Source organism: Podarcis raffonei, chromosome 8 (genome assembly GCF_027172205.1).
Source record: "Podarcis raffonei isolate rPodRaf1 chromosome 8, rPodRaf1.pri, whole genome shotgun sequence".
Classification (NCBI taxonomy): Eukaryota; Metazoa; Chordata; class Lepidosauria; order Squamata; family Lacertidae; genus Podarcis; species Podarcis raffonei.
The window spans coordinates 40,815,418-40,838,414 of NC_070609.1; the positions used below are offsets into that span (position 1 = coordinate 40,815,418).

Here is a 22,997-nt window from a genome sequence, read left to right on the forward strand (position 1 = left end):
CTTATTTAGATTTGCATGCTTAAAAACAACAACACACAATTCGAAAATTAGGGAAAGAAATCAGAATTAATTGAGGTGCAGCATCCAAACCATTTCTGGGCAATCCAAAACTCTAACACTAAGGTGCAGAACATTTTCCAGACAGAAGGCCGCATTCTATTCAGGGCAGCTGCCTGGAGGCCACATGCACCTGGTGGTCAGAAGCAAATGTTGGCAAAGAAAATGTGAATTTTGCCTTTGTGCAGGAGGCAAGTTTCTACACCCACAGCCACACCCACCTCTTTCCTGCACTAAAGCAAGAAGCATTTTTGGAGTTCAAAGACACAATCCAGATAGGAAAAACACTTCTCAGTGGCTAGTCCAAACAGGTAGGATCTTACCATGCTTTCAAAAAGCTACAGTGGGAGAGTCATTATTTTTTGTGTGGTGGTGTGACATCCCCCTTTGGATCTGTACTGGCTAAATTGGGTAACAGATGGTGTCGTTAAGAGGGAGTCCTTAGAGGAACAAACGACAGTACAAATGCTGTGCCGAGAAAATCCCAGTCCCTCAAAATCAATGCTCAGATTAAATCAATGGTGCATATTTGATGTTGACCCAGTTTTCATGCGTGAATCATAAGCAGATCATTGATGTTTTTGCTGCACTGAACTTCTGTTTGTTTGCAAGTGTGACTGCTGTGGTGAGCATGGCAGAAATACCAGTAGCCATGTTGAAGCAGAGACAGAAGTAGTTTTGAGCATGGGCTCACTCAGAAAGCGGCCTCCTCTGCTCCTGGTTCAGCATTACCAAGGCGGTAAGGTCAGCACTACAGTAGCACACAGCTGGACCATGAGCTACGGACCACACTGCCCTCTGCTGTTTACATAGAGTACAACCCCCCCTTGGTTTAGTTGACAGGAATCTTGTTTTTCAAGGTACAGAAGAGATGTAACAGAAGAGATAAAAACAGAGCAAACAGAAAATATTGAAGGAAATCTCTCTCAGTTCTAAGTAGCTCCCACAGTTACTGCAACAAATAAATGAGATATCATCTGAGACAGGAGTGCTGGGGAGCAGGAGCCTTCTTTTGGGAATCACCAGTAAGGACCCAGTAAGGTCCCCAAGCACCATGTTTTACTTTCTCCTGTGGAAGCGAATGGATGCCCTTCATTTGTATGGCAGAAATGAAAGAATTACAGAACAAGAGTCTGGCTGCTGGCTCAAGCCAATAGCTCATCTAGTCTAGCATCTTATTTTCACAGCGGCCATCAAGCCCACAAGCAGGACTTGGACTGCAAGAACACTCTCCCTACTTGAATACCAGTTGCTGGGAATCACAATTGCGCTCAAGGACAGCTTTTCGGTAGGGCAAAATCCACCACCCATCCTTGACACACTCGGTGGCCCAACATTCATTCGCCCTCATGATTTCTCTGCAACGTACCGTTTCCCCATTCCCAGCTCCTAACAGTGTCTCAAAACCGCATTCCATTTGTTTTGCCCCACAGAACTTTGTGGGAGAAATCTGGGACTGAATCAGCTCAAGCCTAAGTTTTGTTTTTTGATAATGAAGGGAATGTTGCTAGTATACAAATAGTCTTGACTATTCTAAAAAGGTAAGGAGGTCATCTAAATATAATGGGTTCAGATAATTACTTTTGTCCCCCTCATCTCACTTTGGCCCGGAAGAAAGCACTTAACGTAAAACCACTTTTAGGAGACGGGGTCAAGTTTTTAATTGATACTTACAGAAGACAGACAAATAACAAGATGTACACTTTTTTTGAACTGGAATTCAGAATTTCATATAGCTTAAAAAGATACATTCTGTAAAAAGGGTTGCCAATCTGTTGCCCTCCACATATATGACCACAGCTCCCATCATTCACAACCACTGTCCATGTTGGAAGGGGCTGATAGGAACTGTAGTTCAACAGCATCCAAAGTCCACCATGTTGGCTTCTGCTGCTGTAAATGGTAAGGAAATGATGTATAGCAAGATCCGCTTCCACCCTAGCCACCTTCCCTCCTTAGCTACAAATCTGTATTAAGATTCTCACCAGCCTGCAACCAAACATCAGATATTAAATAGGTAATAGATTCAATATATATGTGACACTGGGGTTACTGCCCTTGAGCTCCTTTGTGTCACTGAGCTCTTCCCAAAGAGAGAACCAGCTGGCTAACTGACTGAAGACTGCTGTGTAGGAACATCATTTCAAACCGGAAAACTGCAGGACTATTTAAACACACACATTAACTTTCCCCCCATTTACTGGAAAAGAGAATTCAATGCAGAGCCAATCTTGTCTTTTCTCAATGAAACTGCAAGCTACAAAGGCATCAAAGGAAGAGCAGAAAGAAGCCAATGATATCATACAATTCAAAATCCAGAGTTGTCTGTTCCAGCGGACTGCATCCAGAAGAAATAGAGGGCAAGTGGGGCAAGCTGCATAGTTGTAGAATGGCTGTTTCCACACCATCGCAACACTTAAGAAACACTGGGGTTAGAAGTGCCTGGAAGAAAATGAGTTTTTTTGCAAGCAGCCTTGGCTACAAGGTCATTTCCGTGCTCTCCATTGTTCAAGTTTTCCTGGTCTTGCCTCTTGCGTTTGTTAACCAAATGGTTTGCTTCTTCATTCCATTTCCCTTCTGGGAGGCCAAGGGTTCGTAAACAGGCAATAGCTGCAGCTTGTTCTGCTAACTTCTTTGACTTTTCCCTGTAAGAAAGAACAAAACGTAAGGTAGGAAGAGAACAATTTAGAAACGTACATGCTGCCCAACCCCAGCTGTGACACTTGCATGTCCTATGATGAATTCTCAAGGTAGGGCTGGAAAAGACTCTTGATTGACACCCCAGAGAGTTGCTGTCGGTCAGTGTAGGCAATACTGAGCTAGATCAACTAATGGTCTGACTTGATATACAGCAGGTTCCTACATTCCAATTAACCACAGTCTGCCTGGGTTTGGACAACACAGCAAGCTGTAATTAATCAAAAGCTTCTGAAATAATCAAAACTGTAACAGAGGGGACGGAACAAGCCCAAGGCTTGCTGCAGTTCATTCTGGCAAAGCAAAATGGTAGTTTAGTGTGCTACATCTAAACCAGTCTAATGCATGTGAAGTTCTTTAAACATTTGAAATCGCTGTGCCTACACACCAGCATCACTTCTGTATTTACAGGTTATGCAAACTAATGAACAATTATATGTTGTTTCCTCTGACCTTCCAGCTCTCATTTGGGGTTAAAAAACCCACCCTCCAAAAAGACTTACCATAAAGTTGATCTGTACTTTTGTTCTGCTACTGTCACGATAGAACAGAAGAGTCTATCTAGTGGTCTTTCGACCTAAAACAAGGCAAGACATCAAAGGATAATTTCATGTTGTCTTCATAAAATGAAAAAGACACCTGTGAACTGTGAGCTGGCTCTGGCTACAGGGTCATATATCCTCTTGGGAAAGTGGTAAGGGCAGCCCTCAGGTGGCAGATCCCTGGAAATGCAACTGTGAAATTGTAAATGGGAGCAACAGCACAGCTCTCTTTGAATACATGTTACTTATTCAATAGGTGTATTGCTGTGGTACTTCAACATGAAACATTAGATCCTGCCCACCCAGCAGCTAGGATATTTTAACCTGATGTTGGGGCAAATGTCACCACCAAGAAGTAAACCTGTGTTTGGCCTGTACCACTTCCCCTTGCAGATTGGAACTCATCCGACTGAATGTTCTCATAGAAATCTAGGTGTCAGGCAGAAGAGTTCTAGCCCAGTCTACTCCCTGACATGCTAGTTTTCTATGAACATGGGATTTTAAAAATGAACTAGCTGTCACATGAAGAGTAAAGTTGCTTAGCCCAGATAATAGGCCCAGCAGAACTAGATCTACAGCCTGTTTCAAAGATGCAGGGTGGATGTATGATCCAGTAAATACAAAAGCAGAAAACAGTTCGTTGGGGTTTTCACAGAGGAACCAGATGACAAGTCACTTCTCCCCTTACAAGGAACAGTTTTATATTTGAAATGTGGAACTATGTGCACTAATACTAAGAAAAGAGTAAAAAAAATCAGAAAATACCACTCTTGTAAAAGCTGCCCATCTTTGAAGAAAAAGTGCCCCAGACATGTAAGATAACTTCTGGCAATGCAATTTTTTGCAAAAAAAAAATAGTGTGGAAGGTTTCACATACCCCTACAATAAATGCCAGAGGGTGGCATCAAAGATGGCTGAAATCGTATCTGGCTGGAGGTCTTTGATTCTGGGAAGCTTCTATCTCACAACTTCAAACACAATTATTGCAACTTCAAATGATAACAACTTGCATGTGCCCAACGGTCCCCACAGATAAATCTTAAATCTTGCTCAACATTATCTTTGTAATTATACTTTGCAGGTAGCTCACACATTCATCTGAGACTCAATAAGTGTTCAGAAACTAAACACATGTGGCATATTTATTTACAGACAAAACTGCCACATAGAAATAAAAAATGAGCACCACTTTGTACAAATGCAGCATGGCTTTCAATCATGCTGCACACTACCTGGAAAGCTGATTTATATGTTTGTGTGTGAATCAGCCCATTTTCCTGGTAGCAAATCCCATCAAAATCAATTAGACTTTTTTCTCAGTACAGTGGTACCTCGAGTTACAAACGCCTCAGGTTACAAATGCTTCAGGTTACAAACTCCGCTAACCTGGAAGAGTTACCTCGAGTTGAGAACTTTGCCCCAGGATGAGAACAGAAATCGTGTGCCACTGGCGCAGCGGCAGCAAGAGGCCCCATTAGCGAAAGCACGCCTCTAGTTAAGAACAGTTTCAGGTTAAGAACGGATGTCCGGAGCGAATTAAGTTCGTAACTAGAGGTACCACTGTAGACATGTATAGGATTACACTGTGTCTTTCAAAAGAGTACTTGTTGCAGAACACAGAGACTCACAGTTTCATAAACAGGCTGAGGGTGCTTTTCTTTCCTACACCATTCCAAGAGACACATTTTGGGTGTGATCTGTGGGGGATATTCTCGTCTGAGGAGAAAAGCAAAAACATAATTATTAATCATCCCAGGAGAGTAACTGTGTTAAGTCTTTGGATGGCAAAAGGATGACTGAAGCAGGCACAATACAAAAAAAGGACTGCAGGAACAAACTCTTCTGGGCAACTGACATTGCTGTGTGGTGCCTGTGCTAAAAATAAAAATTAAGCTCTGCATCCAGGCAATCCAAATTCCGAGCCAGTAAAATCCAAATTCTACAACCTGAGTAAATTATGGAAACTGAGTATATGTTCCATGGATTGTATTCAATGTTACATCTACTCAGGAGACCCAATGGAATTAATGATCAATGATTAACTTAGTTTCAATCATTTCGTTGGGTCTACTCTGAGTAGACCGTAGTTGCATACCCTCATTTATTTTATTCGGCATAATTAATTTTCGCTTTTCCTAGTCATAATCAAAATTAAAGAGTATTGTGGGGGCACCAAAGGAACTTGCCCCTTGCCTGCAATCATTGAAAATTGGCTCCTCTCTGGCTTCTGAAATTTTAGCAAGCATTTCCCACATACTTCCAAGCATATCTGTGTCACCGTCAGGGCTTCTTTAAATACAAAAACTGGGACTCTCAGAAAGCTGAACCTTGTGTCCAATGCAGACAGTGAACATTTTAGGTGCGTCTGATATATGTGTCAAAACTGGAAGTGACCACAAAACATCACAACTAAAGGCAGGGGAAGAGTGGGGTGTTTGCAGGTTTTTTCAATGGAGAACAGAAGACATTGGGATAGCCCTGTACTGAAAGAAACAGATCAATCAAATCCTTTTTCTTACTTATCAAATTTAACAGCCATTTTTATGACATCAGAATCTTCACTGTAGTCTTCTTCATCTTGGTTGTTAGCTTCTAAAGATGCTTTTTTGGCTTCCAAAAGAGCAGAAGTTTCTTGGTAAAAACTGCTCATCTCAAAAGCTTCACTAATGAAAAACAAAGCCACAATACATCCAAATTAATACTAGAACTATACCCTCTAATTGCAGAGAAGTTTTAAAGAATGCATCAGGTGTCAAAGCTAGCAGGGATGGTATTACTGTTTTCCCATTTCATAACTTCTTAAGAAATGTCTTGGGCAATGTGTGCCACAAAATTTGTTGCACGGCTGTGTATGAAGTGTGTGCATAGGTTTCTTTAGAACTGCAGGATTACATTGGAAACATGGAAAGCTGCTGTGGGGAGATGATTTCCAAAAAGATTTTGTTCCTTTGTCCTGAATGATCATGCTGGAGCTACAATTTTTACATCAGAGCCAAAATCTCTCCTGAATAGCTGCCAAGCAGCAGCATGGGATGCTAAATTATAGCAAGGAAGAGGAAGATGTTTAACCTGACTGCCATTTTGCCCTGCAATCTTCACACCCCACCCTGCTGCAGCAACTATGTGCCTGGAAGCCCAGTTAGCGAAGTGACTGGGAAGTAGGTATTGCAGGAGGAAAGCAGTAGACCAAGTTAAGCATCCTCTCCTACCCACCTCTTTATCCCCCTCACTCTGCCACTTGGCAGTGAATGCAATCTGTCACTGAACATGCTGCTCTGACCTCAAAGACTTGTCTTTGACTCTCTAATAGATGCAATAAACCATTGACTACTAGGAGGTAGTCCTAAACTACTTTTTAAAATTCAAGGTCCTTGTATGGTACTTTAACTGAAATTTTAAAACAGCAGCCTTAATAACACACTTCAAATGCATTTACATTTTAAAACTCATCCCCTTCCAGGCCCTCTTCCTCAGGCACAGTACAGTGGTCGCTTTACCAAGGGCTATTTACTTTGGTTCAAAAGGAAATACTCCTACCAGATTTCCTGCATGGATTGTGCTGCATGTAGCTTCTTCCCTTGTGCGTTTTCTAATTGCTCCCTTAACATCTGGCACAAGCAGTACTTGGTGTTGGTGTAGTGGTTATCATATCTCACTGCCTGATGAAAGCAATACAAGAAACAACATGGTATAAGAAAAAGCAGGTTGTAATCAGCTAGTGAACCTACAGCCTGTGGGCCTCCTTCAGTCACTTACTGAATTTCATCCAGCTCATAGTAAGTGTATCTAAATATAAATCTATTAAAGTAGACTGAGAAGGGATGCTTTTGCCTTTATTTACACTTTCACCTTTCTCAAAACTATCCCTCATTTTCCCTTGTGTGAAGTGTCTCCCAACATATTATTATTATTATTTGTGGATCAATGGCTCTTGGGGTTGGGGGGAGGCCTCCCAATCCTGTTCTAGCCCAGGCCATCCCATCTTGTTTCTTTATATCCCTAGGTTGGCTAAAATCCTACTATCTGGAGGGCCTATTTATCTAAAAACAAAGGGCTTGATGAAACTCGTTAAGATGGAAGTGCTGTTGTGGAGTAGCTCTTGAATCTGGAAATTGGGTAGACAGCATGTTTTGGATAGGGTTTGCACTTCCCTTAAAAGAGCAGATTCAAGTTTGTCACTAGAGCTCATTTGTTTCAGTGTCATGGAGTGTCTTCCCAGCTTTGACTGGTTTGCCACTTACAATCATTCCTGGATAGAGTGTGGCTACAGTGACTCGTGCTCTGGTAACCTTATGTTGGATTATTGCAATGCACTCTCTATGGGGCTGCCCTTAGGGTTCAGGTAACAATGATCCTGAAAGATCTTCATTGGCTGCCTATTCATTTCCAGGCTGAATTTAAGGTGCTTCCTGTTCTCACAGTGACCATGGGAATTCCACAAGCAGGACTCTATCTCTCCTTAATGTTTCCAGCAACTGGTATTCAGAAGCAACTGTGGATGTAGATTTTTTAGAACAGAAATCAAGAAACCGTACATATTTGATATATTCCTGCATGACATCCTTTAAGGGCCATGGACCTTCCTTCCTGAAGACAGAGGGGTTCCACATGGCAGCACGAGCAACCATGACTGAAGATGCTGCTGTTACTTGCTGGAAGACCTTTATGTCAGAATATTCTTTTATGAAGTCATGAGAGCCTCCACTGAAATAAGAACAGCATTACTTCTATCAGTATTAACAAACTCAGTATTAGAATTTAATTTTTTAAAAAACAAAAAACCAAGCTACAGCAATGTAGTTTAATTCCAATTAACCCCACAAAGCTTAAAATGAATATTTCCCTATGCTACAATCCTTGCAAGCCAAGAATGGCACTGTTTTAATTAGACTCATTTGGTTAACAATGTGCTCCACTATTTTATGAGTTCATGCTGATCCAGCAAAGGCCTGGAAGGTCCTCAAACCTGGTGCTATTGTTTCAGCCAGAAGGATTAAAGGAAGTTTATCATCAAAGCAGTCAAAACAATTGTGCAAAGCTTCTTATTCATAGCGAGCATCCAAATAATAATAATAAAAAGCTCAGGAATACTTTAAAGCAAGCAGAAACACTTCAGCCAAAATAAAAGGACTGACATCAGGAACTTGCACGACTGTGGATATGCACCAGCACAGAATGTGGTTTAGGGAATCCTGAGAATTTTAACTTTTAAACCAACAGACAAATCTGGGACTTGGGTTCACCACTCTGCCACTGACAGGCACCCAGCTCCAAGGTACTGCTGAAGCTGCAATTAATCACAAGATAGGATAACATCCTATGTCAAGCTCACCTAAATGATGCGAAGTCCTTAACATTTGTAATTTCTGGGAATTTTGGAGTTTGAGTGCACATTAAAACAATATGCTAAACCAATGTTTTTTTTTAAAAAAATGAATTTAGGACTAAGTACACGTTGCTCTGAGTGCTAGTGTGATGTCATTTATCATGAATGAATCTTTCAGTTCCTATCTCTATTTTTTCTCAACATACTGCCCATTGCTAGATAGGGATGCCTCACAACAAAAGGTAGCGATCTAGTCCCACTTACTTGGCTATTACTGGTATAGAGACTGCTTCAGAAATGGCTTTGATCACATCACAGTGGACAGGATGCTGAGGCCTCTCTTCTTTCTTCCTTTGCAAGGAAAAGAATGAAAGGAAACAAACAGATCATAGATTACTGGCGCAGAGCATTCTTCTTCGCAGATGTAATTCCAGCCAGCCAGGCCCTTGCGGCGCAGAAATACATTCAAGAAGGGCTAACCAGAAATTATTTTGCTCCAGAGAGACGGAAAATTAACTCACCTTCCATGAACTGCAACAGCAGCAACACCAGACCGCTCTATCTTCTTCACTAAACTTATTGTTTCTTCTTTCTGGAAATGGAGAAAAAGTCACAAACCGCCATATGTTTGCAAGTTCCCTTCAATGCAGGCAGTACGTAACTCTATGATGACCTGGGTATATGCCCAATGAGTGATGGGAAATGGGCAGGCCTTGCCTGACATCTGTACCCTTATGTCATGTTTGGCTAAGAGCCTACACACACAGGCCCAGTGAACAAAACATTACACTCCAACTTTGAGGGGTGATGACAGGGTCTACATGCAGTTAGCTGTACATACCTAATGCCAGAGAGGGAAGGCCAGTGCATCCCAGTTCTGCTTCCCCTCTCCATGTACGTTCTACGCCAGCAGGAGCTCATTAAAATAAAGGTAAAGGTACCCCTGCCCGTACGGGCCAGTCGTGTCCGACTCTAGGGTTGTGCACCCATCTCACTTAAGAGGCCGGGGGCCAGCGCTGTCCGGAGACACTTCCGGGTCATGTGGCCAGCGTGACGAAGCTGCTCTGGTGAGCCAGCACCAGCGCAGCACACGGAAACGCCGTTTACCTTCCCGCTATAAAGCGGTACCTATTTATCTACTTGCACTTAGGGGTGCTTTCGAACTGCTAGGTGGGCAGGAGCTGGGACTGAAAGAAGGGAACTCACCCCGCCGTGGGGATTCGAACCGCCGACCATGTGATCGGCAAGTCCTAGGCACTGAGGTTTTACCTACAGCGCCACCCGCGTCCCTCTTTGGCTCATTACCAAACAACTTTAACAGAGCGATCCCATACACATTTACTCAGAAATAAATCTCCCTATGTTTAGGAGGTCTGACTCCCAGGTAAATGTGTGCAGAATAGCAGCCTGAACCCCACAAAATGAATGCTCGTGTCTTATTGCTGAGACCAAATTCAACTAGTGACAGTGCCGCCCACCCACCCCCGCCCCGGATGTTGCTGGACTTCAACTCCCATCAGCCCCAGTCAGCATGAGCAAGGGCCCGGGACAATGCTTAGGGCCACAGGGTCTCTATTTCTGGTCTAGACAGATTGTGCATGGATGCAACATTTGATTTTCCTATTCACAGAATGGGAAATTTCACAAGAGTGGCTTCTTCCAACTTTGCACTATTCTGCATGATTAAACCATTTGCTTGAGCAATTATTTTCAGCTAGCTTTTGCAACATATATATTGCCCGCCATCTTAAATTTAAAAGCTAATGATTTTCATCTTTTTAAGCTTCATTGGTTTGTCATAGACTGCCTAGGCAGCAGTGCTATTTTATTCATTTCTGATAAAACACAACTATTACTGTATTATCATAATTTACTGTGCTTTCTGGTCAAAGCACTGCGCATTTGCCCAAGATCCAATGTTTCAAAAACCACAAGATGTTCTTACTGACGGCAGGATTCTGATTTTGCAGGTCACTGGCTTAGAAATGCCTTTGACAAGAGTAGTCAGAATCTAAAGAGACAAAAAGGACTGTTTCAGCAAAAGGAAAGCAGGACTTCAGTCTTGACATGCCCAGCTAGTACTGCTAAGATTTCCTCACTTGGTCTGCTCCCATCCCTCCCCACTTCACTTCCTTTCTCAGTAAGAAGCATGGAGGAGCAAAAGCACCTTAAAAGGTGAACAACATCTTAAGTCTAATTCACTATCTGCTCAGACCGTTTGTTTTGTTTGTTTGTTTTGTTTATATACCAGCCTTCACCTGAGGATCACACAATATAGAAGCACAAAAATACACAACATAATAAACAGCCTATCTGCAGCTTGAGGTCAAAAGTTGCCTTCCCCAGTCTGGTGTCATCCAGATGTTATGAAATACAGCTCCCATCACTCATAACCATTTGCCATGCCTGCAGGAGACTTGAAGTGCAAAACAACTGGAGAGCACCATGCTGGGAAGTTTGACTTAACTAATCCCTAGAACAATTGCTTCATGCTACTCCCAACTGTTCCTTCTGAGCAGATTTCTTTTTAAAAAAAGTTGTGGTATGCTTGCATTTTCATCAGCTTTCGAACAGCGCACACCAGTTACTCTGGCACCCCATTGTTATTTGTTCATTCTCTGAATCTCATTTGTCCTATGCACAGGTGGTTGGAAATGTTCAAGTACCTTGTTTTTGTACTTCATCCTTTCAAGGACTTCTAATTCTTGACATATTTTAATAGCTTTTTTAAAAAATCAATAACATTCCATATGCTCTGGAAGTCTTTAGAAATCAAGGATTCTAAGCACAAGCTGGTTCTTTGGTCCTGCACTGAACAACGCCCCAACATCCAAAAACTATAGCTGTTGAGATAGCAAAATAGCACTACAAACCATCCTTTGTCTTAAAACACTCGTGATACAACAGCAGACATTTTAATGCCTTGCCAACCCGTCCAATTCCCAGGACATTTTGCAGTTTATTCTTTGTTGAGTTACAGCATAAAGCCAAAAGCAAGACAAAATAAAAATGAATACAGAAATTACTTACAGATTCTATCTTGTCGGGATCAGACAGAAGTGCTGCTCCCATTCCTCCCTGGGAAAAGGCACACACAAAAGGCATTCATTATCTCAGTACCACAGAACCAACAAGGCACTTATCAAAAAGAATATAAAGCAGTACAGTCACACCCGTACATGAAAATTTCAAATCGCCACATATTATGCAGAAAAATCATGTTTGCTCCCATGGATCATTATTACACTTTCTGCAATTCTAACTATTGACAAGTAGTCTGATACAAAGCAATGTACATGTTTCTCAACCCCTGAAATCTTCAATTCAGGAATAAGGGACCTGATGGACTCCAACTCCCATTAGCACTAGCCAACATGGATGATGGGAGTTGTAGTCCAACAATATATGGAGGACCCAAGTTTCCCTTTAGTTCAAAGCATCTCAGATAGGCTGGGGTCTTCCTCAGCTATGCCTGAATACCTGGGCTAGAAGGACCAACAGTCCGACTCAATGTAAGGTATGAGGGTGGGGCTGGCACCAAAAGGCTTCCCCATGTCCTGCAACTACAAAAACCTATTTCTTAAAATGGATATGAAGTCAAACCGCAAGCATAAACACAAGATGCATTATCTTTAAAGGAAGCGGGAAAAATACAGCTGGACAAGAGTCAACCTACCTTAGTGGAATATTCTTTGGGGCATCCCATGTTGACATCAATGCCAGCAACATCGTTCTCTCTAAGATGCCAGAGAGAAAAAGAAATTGTGTATGCTAAAACCAAAGGACCCCCAAACATTTATACACTGCCTTTGAACAATGGATCTCCAAGGTGGCTTTCTACAGAGTAAAACAGTATGATACAAACAATTGCTCATCTCTCAACTGTGGGGTGGCTAACTGAGGCACTGGCAGCTGGTGGGGACACAAAGTTAAGAACTGGTGTTTCTGTTGATGCCATTCTTATATTGCCGAGCAGTACTGGGCGGTCACTAGGTGGCAGTGCTTCTCTTCTTCCAGACCAGGTGGAACATTGCTTTCAGCTGGGCTGGAGAACTCAAGAGAGAAGCTTTAAAAAAAAAAAGCCAATCCCCTCCAAGCCTGCTAAACATGCTCTTTGAGAGCTTTTGCCTTGTGTCCTTGAACAGTGATCATGCATTTTGTTTGCCTGGATGGGGAACACATGGGTGGGTGAAAAAATTCTCAACTTTTGCAGTTCAAATTCACACGATGGGGTGAGCTCCTGTTGCTCTGTCCCAGCTTCTGCCAACCTAGCAGTTCGAAAGCACCAGTGCAAGTAGATAAATAGGTACTGCTATGGCGGGAAGGTAAATGGCATTTCCATGTGCCCTGCACTTGGCACGGTCCTCCGTGCACCAGTAGCAGTTTAGTCATGCTGGCCACATGACCTGGAAAGCTGTCTGTAGACAAACGCTGGCTCCCTCGGCCTGAAGCGAGATGAGAACTGCACCCCATAGTCGCCTTTGACTGGACTTAACCGTCCAGGGTTCCTTTACCTTTTTACCTTTACAGTCATACCTCGTGTTGAATGCGCTTTGGGTTGAGCGTGTTCCAGATGCGCTCTGCGGCAACCCGGAAGTAACAGAGCATGTTACTTCCGGGTTTCGTCACTTGCGCATGCGCAGGTGCTCAAAATGACGTCACGCGCATGCGCAGAAGCAGCGAAAAGCGACACAGACATGCAGTCGCTAGTTACGTTTGCTTCTAGATGCGAACAGGGTTCCGGAACGGATCCCATTCTTATCTAGAGGTACCACTGTACTATACACAGGTAAGGTTCACATCCATTGCTTTGGCCACTTGTGCTTCTGGCCCATCTACTTTTGCCCCTGGGAGGCTGTCCAGAAGGGAATACGGCCCACAGGCTGAAAATGGGTCCTCACCCTTGTCACGAGGTCCCATTTGGGGGTATTAAAATAAAACTTTTAATGTAAGGAAGCAACACTTTGCACAATAACCTAAACACACCATTAGGCTGTTACAAACAAGCAGGCTCTTATTAGCTACTGTTTTGCCTGGTATAGGTGTAAATGCTGGCATGCGGAGTATCATCTTTACTCCTGATGCACAAAAACGGATGAAGTGAGAGAGCAATAAGCAAGATAGTAATTTTTGTCAATTTATTTGCAAGGCTGGGTGAATTGGTACAGACTACCCCAAGCCATTTTTCAGCAGGCCCCCAAAGGACGAAAAAGGTTTTTATAAAAAGGTAAAATTTGACAGATACTTACACAAGTTTGGCTACAGTCAAGGCTCTCTCAGCATCTGCTGTCCCCTGAACAGCACAGCAGCAAAGAAAAAAAGACATAGACAAAAACGGTTTTGCCTTTTTGTGAACCACTTTGAGGTTTTTTTACAATCAAGCAGTGTTGCCATTTTATGAAATAAATGAATAAAATAATTAATACATGGCAGACAAGAATTACCCATGATTTCATCCAAACCTTACAAAACAATGTACTCTCCTACACCCATGAAATCACAAGCAATCTCATTGGAACTGTCCTTAGCAGTACATTAAAAAATGTAAATACCACAGATCATATTTGGTTAGCAGGATGTTGAGGGCTAGTTACTTCCTACCATTTGAAAGACAACATGGTCCTTTTCCCTTTCACAGGTCCTGAACACAACTCTTTCATTGGGAGCAACAAAGTCCACTGTTCCAAGCACCTCTGCAGGACAGAAAAGGGAAACAGAACAGCATAAAGATAAACAGCATGCACCCATCTTTTCACTCAAAGTGTTTCAGATCTAAGATCTTGAGAGAAAGTAAAATAAAATTGCTGCCAGATATTTTAAAAAAGCATGCATTATAAAGATGATTGGCAGGCTTTCCATTTTCCCAATTAAATTTATTGGGTGTATCATTGTTAGATTAGTGTTAAACTCTTCCAAAGGAAGCAGGTCCATTACAATACACTTCAAACTCAAAATATCAAATATTTATATGCTGCTTTTCGGTGCAGAGTGCCCCTATCTCTAATAACAATCCTGAACAGGTTGAAGTCCCAGCAACTTATAACCTGAATCTTCAGCAATTGGAAGAGACATAGCATACTTATATTTATTTTATTTCAAGATTTATTTAGTTCATAGTTGAAGAAGTTCGCAATTACCTACCCAACCATTTGGTCAAAAGGACTTCATTCTGGGGCTGTGCTAGAATGCATTTCATTAGCCAATATTACGGGGAATATTTAGCAGTCTGTGAAGATTTTATACTAAATTAAATACAAGCAGTAGACAACAAACTATTCTACCAATGCTCTGAGAAACACTGGTTTAAGGGATGCTTCAGTTAAGCTAGGTACAGGGAACCATTGTTGCTGAACTGTAATTCCCATCAGCCTCAGGAAGTATATATAATGGCATGGGATGATGGAGAGCCCAAGAGAAGAAAACTGGAAAACCCCACCCATAACCTCACCTCATTTGTCCCTCAAGTGACTGAATATATAAGCAGATACTTGCCATTTACAACTCTCTTGCACTGCAGCATCTTTATGTCAATCAGCTCCTTCAAGAAAAAAGGCAAAAGTTATAAAAATGCATCAAACAAAGGGAAAGATGGATTCATATACACGTAGGCACCCCAACTTAATCATGATTTAAACCAACTCAGGTTCCTATTACCAGAATCCAAAAACTACTTTGGACTGTGGACTTTAGTTGGACTAACCAGCTTCAAAACATTTATGTTAAGGAAAAACTGTATATTCATAGTTGCTCATTTCTCCTGGCTTGGACACTGTGACCTTGGAAGAAGAATGCTTCCGGGGAGGGCTATACAGCCAGAACCACCACTGATACATCAAGTCCCTCCCATGAGGAGTTTCCCATCAAGTCAGCAGTCTGAAGGGAGAACTATGTCACAGGAGCTGCCCCATCCTCCTGCCTGGACATGGTCACCAACTCTGCTCCTAGAAGTGATTGGGGGTGGGGGCTGATTTTAGGGAGGGACTGCTGTTTTTAAAGAGAAAGTCAGCCAGAACTGCCACTGGAATCAGCAATGAGTTGCTGATCTTCTAGACTGCTAGAATCTGCATAGCAGAACTATATAACTGTGTTATAAGAATTGTAACACATTTAAGAAGTTCTGCTTGACTTTGCTTTTCCCTCTTCCTGCCCATTCCTTTTTCCTCATGTGTCATGGGGTTTAGCTTGCAGGTCTGAGGGAAGGATCTATCTTAGTACTCATTTTTGTAAGAGGGCCTTTTTGGCTAAAAGGCAAATTATAAGTGCCTTAAATTTTAAAAAGACATGTAAACCCTGGTTAACATTTAACACTGTTGAGTTCTGAGTTGAAGTTTCCTTTTGCTGCTTAAGCCAGGAGTAGGGCGTTTGCTCCAGAGGCTACATTTATGCACCATGCTAAACCATGATTTAATGCTACATGCATGAGAAGGAAGGAGCCACTACAAGCCTTGGGCTCATGCACTCTTCCTACTTTCCTGCATTGCGGAGAGGAGTTTGGCAGAGCTTCACATCCACAAAACACTGTAGCTTTGAGGAAAGGCTTGCGGCCTACTGCCCCTGGTGTGGCACAGCCCAAGAAAAGAAAGAGCAAAACTCCCAAGTTTTGAGCAACAGCCACCCACACACAAAACAAAATTAACACAACATGCAAGCCAAGCCACCGGAAACAACATGAGCAAAATAGAAATATTCTCTTGCCTCATTGACTCAGCAACCCTACCTCACAGTATACAATATCAGCACCATAATCCAAAGCTAGAAGTCGCATTGGTAGGGTCCCAACCCTGACCATAGGTGCCAATATGGCCTTATTTCTGAAAGAGAGTGATGTTGTGTTCACCGTCATGTTTCTTGGATTGTCTGAAATGAAAACATTTTTTGGGGGAAATTGCATTATTGTTAAACAATGACAAAGACAAACTACAATAGTATATCTTACTTCAGCCATGAAGCAGTTCACAGTGGGAACTTATATATGAGCTGGAAGCTTCATTTTCTTCCTAGTTCTCAGTCAGGCCCCAACCCAAGCAAGTATTTCCAAAGCACTTCCCCCTTCTTGCAAGTAGCCTCATGGGCAGCTAGGCAAGCACTTTGAAATTACTGCCCCTGTGGGAGACTGGGATGTGTGATAATTTTTTTCCTTTCACTTGGTCACTCTGTAAGACATAGCACCTGAGCTTGTTGTACTCCCTAATCCTTTCTCCTTTTTTGTCATGTCTCTTGGGGAACCTGCAGACAGGGGCTGTCCACTGATTTAGATTTATTTGTAAGCCACTCTGAGGGCCTTTTTTGGCCAAAGAGTGGGACAAAAACACTTCTGAATTATTTCTCTTCATTCTGCACTAGTCAAGCACATCTAGAATACAATGTTATTTAAGAAAACAGACAAATTGGTAAAGGATGATCAGAGGCAAGAAAAATAAGAAGGAACTAAAAAGTAAGTGCAGTTCAACAATGGAACTAATCAATTTGGGGTAGCTTTTCAACCTTGCTGTAGGCCTTCAAGCAGAGGGTGGAAAGCAATCTGTTGGGGATACTGAAGATCTCTTGTTTGACTGTATTGATTACAAGGTCCTCTCCAAACTTTAAGAATCAATGAAACTCCTGCTGCATCTTTTAACTAAGTGTGTTGGTTGAGTGGTTCCCAAGCTTCTTTCCCCACAGGCCACTTGAAAACTGCAGAGTGTCTTGGCAAACCACTTAATGAATTTTCTGTCTGTTGTAGCAATTGCAATATGCTGTGGTACATGTTTTTTAGTAAATAATAAAACATACTGTACATTGCTTCTGCTGTTCTTCACAAACAGTTCCTAGACTACAATTTGGGAGCTCCTGTGTTAGTCTGCTGAAGCAAGGAAAGAAAAGTCTTGTATGTGACTAGGTCATACTCAAAAGCAGACCCATTGAAACCAATTGAATTTAATCAGTCGTGACTAACTGAACAGCACTGATTTCAATGGGTCTGCTCTGACCATGAGTTCAGTGCCAGATGTAGGGCGGTGTGGACAGTTTCCCCACACAGGGCATTGAGCCAAGGGAGCACAAAATGGAGAAGATCCATAATTGAGAGGATTTGAGGGTGCCAAATTATGAAAAATTATCAACCCTGATTTGTTAGATACAACCCAGATTTGCAGCACCTTAATGACTAAACAAATTAATTATGGCATATTAAGCAGCCTAAGCAACCTCCAGATGTTGGTGGTCTCCAATAATAGGGTCATTTGATGCACCAAGGAGAGGAAAAGACCAATGCAGTAATGGGGGGGGAGGGGAACCCTTGGAAAGTTGTGGGGCTCCAGTTCCCATCAGCCCCTGCCAGCACAGCCAGCGGTTCAACATCTGGAAAACATCAGGTTTGGGAAGGCCGACTTATTATGGACTTATTTTTATCGCCTTTAATGTTCTGCTGCTTTCTTCTCCAAGCACGACTAAATGAGAGCCCAGCCCAAAGTTAGGGAAGGGGGTTTTAGGGGAGGGAACAGGGGCCTCCTCTATCCCTTTAAGGAGCTTCAGAAGGAGAGGGGCAGAGGGGCGGCCTAGAGGAGGCAAATGCCATTCCCAACGAACTCACCACGCGCCGGACTCAGCCCCACCTCCTTCCTCGAGGAGTCAGCTACCACGCACGCGCGCCCATTCCTTCTCCACCCCCTCGCTGTACGTCATCCGCACAAGTCTCCCCTTTCCCATAGATATATAAATGGAGAAAAATACAACTTCGATTTCCGAGTTCTACTTTTGAAAACAAAATTTTAAAAAACGAAAAGAAACATTTTTGTTCTTCCCTCGGAAATTGAGAGATGTCCGTAGAAAACAACAGAAACTGGACCGTTACAATTTTGGGCATCAGCCCTGAAATACTTAGGTAGGTATGATGAAGTGCTAGATACGGTATAATACCTATGGAGGTACCACAGCAATAGAGCGACAACACTCTAAGTGTATAAATAGTCCATATACAGAACTTTTTTGTGTGACTGCAATATCTTGTTATATTTCTGTGAGACCATCCCAGCTGGAAACTTCATGCCGGAAGCATCACTCTACTTCTTTCTCTATGGCGTACCAACTCCTCCATTCTCTGAACGCGGCACAGCGCACGCGGTGAACGTCATCAGCCGACGACCGCGTGCGGTGAGGCCGATGGCCGAATAGAAACAAGAGCGGGCTTAAGACGTCATTAGAACGCGATTCTTACCGAAACTTTCCTATTCTGCTTTGCGGAGGCTCCGTCTCATGGCTCTCGCCGCGTGTGGGGCCTCTCGGGGCGCCCCGACCCGCTTTTCCCCGTGGCTGCGGCTGGCTTTCCACCGCTGGGTCCTCCGCCCGAGCTCCGGCGGACCGCCGCCCGCACCGGAGTCGGAGAAGGAGAAGGTGGTGCGGATCCCGCGTGCATGGCAACTCCGGCTGGAGCGGGGCTCCTTCAGGCGCAGAGGAAGAGGCGACCCCGCAGCTAACATTCCTCGGACCGGGAAGCTTTTGCTGCGGAGCCGGCGGCCGGAACTCAGTCAAGCCGCTCGCCACACGGTGGGGCGCTGGGAACAGCCGCCCTTGGTCTCGGCTGGCTGGAAGCATCGCTTGTCTCGGGGGGACTATTTCCAGCTGCAGCGAATGCGACAGGAGGCGCCTCAGGAGCGAGACCCCGATGCTGCTCCCTCCTCTTTCCAAGCTCTGGGAGTGCAGCCACAGCTGGCCTCCATCTTAGAGGATGTTCTCAGCATCTCTAAGCCCACTGCTGTGCAGATACGTGCCATCCCTCCCCTGCTGACGGGATGCAATGCGCTGTGTGCTGCAGAGACTGGCAGCGGGAAAACCCTGGCCTACCTGCTGCCCCTTATCCAGCGGCTCTTGCAATCCCCGGCCCTCACATATGGGGCCGCTGCTATCCCTGCCCCCCGCTCCTTGGTGGTGTTGCCATCCCGGGAGCTTGCAGGACAGGTGCGACGCGTTGCCTCTTACCTGTGCACTCCACTGGACTTGCAGGTGACAGATATAGGTGGTGGCTGGGGCAAACACTCTGTCCAGCAGAAGCTCCGGGCTGGTCCTGCTGATCTCTTGGTGGCCACACCAGGTGCACTGTATAAGGCTTTGCAGAGAAAGGGATTGTCCCTGGAAAAGCTGTGCTGCCTAGTGTTGGATGAAGTGGACACCTTGCTGGATCCCACATTTGTAGACCTTGTGGAAGATGTGCTTCGGCATGCCTTCTTTGCCACTAGCCCTGAGGAACTTGGTGATGTTTGGAATCCTAAAGCCCAGTTCGTGGCTGTAGGAGCCACCCTTCCAAAGGGGTTGGGTGACCTGCTGAGTAAAGTCACTGATCTGAGCAGCTTCAATGTCCTAACCAGCTTTAGTCTGCATCGTCTTCAACCTCATGTTGAGCAAAAGTTTGTGCGTCTGAAAGGAGCTGACAAGGTGGTGGAGCTGTTGCAGCTTATGAAAGACCGGGGGCCTTCATCTGGAGCTGTTTTGATTTTCTGCAACAAGGCCAGCACTGTCAACTGGCTTGGGTACATTTTGGATGATCATAAAATTAAACACCTACGCCTGCAAGGACAGATGCCAGCACTTGAGAGAGCTGGCATCTTTGACACCTTCCAGAAAGGCCAATTCGACATCTTAGTATGCACTGATATTGCTTCCCGGGGTCTGGACACCACCCATGTGGACCTAGTTGTGAACTATGACTTCCCAGCAACACTGCACGATTATCTGCATCGTGTTGGGCGTATTGGTCGCACAGGCAGTAAGTTCCCTGGGACTGCAGTTAGCTTTGTAACCCACAGGTGGGATGTGGACCTTGTCCGGAAAATAGAAACTGCAGCTCGTAAAAGGACTCCATTGCCAGGGATGGAACCTGTTGTTAAAAAAGCTTTGTCTGAAAAGAAAAAGCCCTGAGTCTCACTAAAGGATTCTAGTTTAAAGTGATGTTTGAATAGGTACTTGACTGTGTAAGTGCAATCAAACATTCTGTGTACTTAGGTTGAGAACCTGTGCAAAAGCGCAGCCCAACCAAATAACTATGTGTACTCATTAAAGGCACAAGCATAAATGACTGTTGTAATGGATTTGTCTGACTTCTCAGTTTCATGTAGGCTGATGCTTGTGTGTTAGGTGAGCACATCCATCAGATAAAGGGGAGGGAGGAACTATTCTGTGTGATCCCCTTACTGTTTTCACCTATAGAGGTCAGATTCAACTTCAAAGAAAGAATGACAACCTATACCTGAAGCACCCTTTGTTTCTTGTTCTTACCTAAGCAGCCAGAGCAGTTAGAGAATTTGGGGCAGAACTTTTCAATGGGCTCTTCTTGTCCCTATGCCATTTGCACATTTTTCTTGATGCATGAACAGTTGGTCAGTAGTGAAATACATGCTTTGCATGCCAGAGGTTCCCGGTTCAATCCCAGCCATCATGAGGTAGAGCTGAGAAAAGCCCCTACCTCTAATCCTGGATTGTGTAGACAATCCTGTCAGTGTAGACAATACTGAGCTAAAAGGACTTGTGACTGGAAAATATTTGTATGTTCCTATGTACGTGAAGCCAGTCTGTTAGCTGAACTTAACTCCTAATGAAATCAAAGAGAGTTAAGTCTTGATTTGACCCCTTTACTTCAGTGGTATTCACATTGAGCTAACAGATTAAATCCCGCCTGACATTTGCATGTGTGTGCAATATACATACTTATTGCAAGGCCACCAGTTTTGCTGGTGCAAGAGCCGCAGTGGTTGTACCAGCACCAATAGGATGTGACCTTCAAATGACTATGCAACTCTTGTTGTCCTAGCATAACCCACTTGGGCTGCTATTCCGAATGCTTGATACCTGTACTAAAAAGAACTTTATCTGTCTTCCTATTATCCCAGCCAGGTCCCAGGAAAGAATGTTAAGACCTTTCTGGATGTTTTCTAGTCAGTTATGGTATCTTAAATGAGAGCTGAAGGTATCACAATATGCTTTTCTATAATTACTCATAGGCCTGAGCTTATCTTGAGCATTTGTTAATGGATAATTCCTTTGATTTATGGAAAATATATTGCTAGCAGGGTAGGAGTTTGGGGCCTCTAACCTGGGCATATTTCTTCCAGTACTGTAGCTGCAGTTGGGCCAATATAATGAATCTTCCCTTCTTTTCTCTTGGAACCTATCTGGATATTATTAGGATAGGTGACAAAAGGCAGGAGTCTTATGGCTCAACAACTTCCTGCCCCTTCTGCTCAAGTTGCCTTTTACAAATTGCAATTTTCTTTTTGAATTAAGTACAGAGAAAGGTTGGTGTGGATATTTAGACAACCTTTCAATTTGAATAAATTCAGTAAACATATGAATTAGAGACCAAAATTTATCCCATACACCAGGATCCAGAAAGGCTAGTTCGATGCTACCTCTCTTATCACAATTGGAGTTTCCTAAATGCATGGAAGCTTTTACAATGGCTTGAATTCCTGCTTGTAGTTCAGATTTTCTTCTCGTTATTGTGCTGGGTTTCTTTACTGGCCAGTTATGAATGGCCACCTGCGGAACATCTGGGGACCACTTTCTATAATAATTCTTGGGCTTTAGACTTGCCTCCTCGTTTATTACCTTTCCAAGTATGACCTTCCAACTCTACAATTCTGTTATTCTATGCCTGTCCCTGAAGCAGCACCATGCAGGATTGATAGCTAGTTGATTAGGGCTATTTTTCTTAATAATAATAATAATAATAATAATAATAATAATAATAATAATAAAAGCACTGAGACTTATTGAACACAATGTTTTAATAAAGTGTTTTCCAATTTTGCACAGCAGAGTGAATCAAAGGACATTCCCACTGCAGACTGATCACAATGGTGTTTCTCATTTTTACGACAGCAACACAGTGTAGGAAAAAACACACAGCCTGGTGGTTAGTCTGATGCATTCAGATAATGCACAGTAGCAGGTGTGTTTTTTTACATGAACATTTATTTATTCATTTATTTAATATACTGCCCTATACCCACAGGTCTCAGGGCGGTTCGCAGAATGAAATAAAAATATATACATGCTCAATCACACAGTTTGCAGGCAGTGCCTCTGAACAGAAAGAGAGATTGGTGCCTTATGGAAACCACAGTGAAGCTCAGCACAAAATATACATGTGTCTAATGACATTTTCTTAACAGATGCGTTGCTTCTGCCTCTACCATTCTCCTATTTTCTGATTATTCTTGTTGCCTCCCCCCCGTTGTCTCTCCCATGCCCTACTGGATCTTAGCCAGATCTGGTCTGCACCTGCATCTGCCAATTATCATGATTACTGTAGTCTCTAAGCTGTGTAGAAGCTGGTTAGCTCAGCTGGTTAGAGCATGGTGCTGATAACACCAAGGTGGCGGGTTTGATCCCTGTTTGGATGC

The 22,997-nt window shown here is 43.3% G+C and overlaps 2 protein-coding genes across 5 annotated transcripts; one reads left to right on the forward strand and one right to left on the reverse strand.

Annotated features, from left to right (window-relative positions):
- Positions 1-1,699: 1,699 nt before the first annotated feature.
- Positions 1,700-18,617, reverse strand: DUS2 (dihydrouridine synthase 2). 4 transcript variants are annotated; one of them, XM_053399539.1, is made up of 16 exons: positions 18,520-18,617; positions 16,340-16,479; positions 15,115-15,160; positions 14,224-14,315; positions 13,872-13,915; positions 12,299-12,359; positions 11,653-11,700; positions 10,568-10,633; positions 9,144-9,214; positions 8,887-8,973; positions 7,832-8,000; positions 6,834-6,955; positions 5,816-5,959; positions 4,925-5,012; positions 3,258-3,331; positions 1,700-2,702 (listed from the first exon to the last, which is right to left on the reverse strand). In XM_053399539.1, the coding sequence occupies exons 2-16, from the start codon at positions 16,463-16,465 to the stop codon at positions 2,474-2,476; spliced, it is 1,467 nt and encodes a 488-aa protein (XP_053255514.1). In that variant the 5' UTR covers positions 16,466-16,479; positions 18,520-18,617; the 3' UTR covers positions 1,700-2,473. The 4 variants fall into 4 exon arrangements, with proteins under 4 accessions (XP_053255514.1, XP_053255511.1, XP_053255513.1 ...); XM_053399536.1 differs by lacking the exon at positions 18,520-18,617 and adding an exon at positions 18,194-18,298; XM_053399538.1 differs by lacking the exon at positions 18,520-18,617 and adding an exon at positions 17,809-18,187.
- A 128-nt stretch (positions 18,618-18,745) lies between these two features.
- DDX28 (DEAD-box helicase 28) lies at positions 18,746-20,684 on the forward strand. The gene has a single exon (XM_053399535.1). It carries the CDS (start codon positions 18,856-18,858, stop codon positions 20,512-20,514), a length of 1,659 nt encoding a protein of 552 aa, XP_053255510.1. The 5' UTR covers positions 18,746-18,855; the 3' UTR covers positions 20,515-20,684.
- The last annotated feature ends 2,313 nt before the right edge of the window (positions 20,685-22,997 follow it).

Coding starts and splice junctions, on each gene's coding strand:
- DUS2 (XM_053399539.1), bottom strand. CDS start 16,465: ATGACGGTGAACACAACATCACTCTCTTTCAGAAATAAGGCCATATTG. Junction 5,960..6,833: donor CAATCCATGCAGGAAATCTG/GTAGGAGTATTT, acceptor GTTTTTCATTAG/TGAAGCTTTTGAGATGAGCA. Junction 5,013..5,815: donor ATGGCTGTTAAATTTGATAA/GTAAGAAAAAGG, acceptor TTTTCTCCTCAG/ACGAGAATATCCCCCACAGA.
- DDX28 (XM_053399535.1), top strand. CDS start 18,856: ATGGCTCTCGCCGCGTGTGGGGCCTCTCGGGGCGCCCCGACCCGCTTT.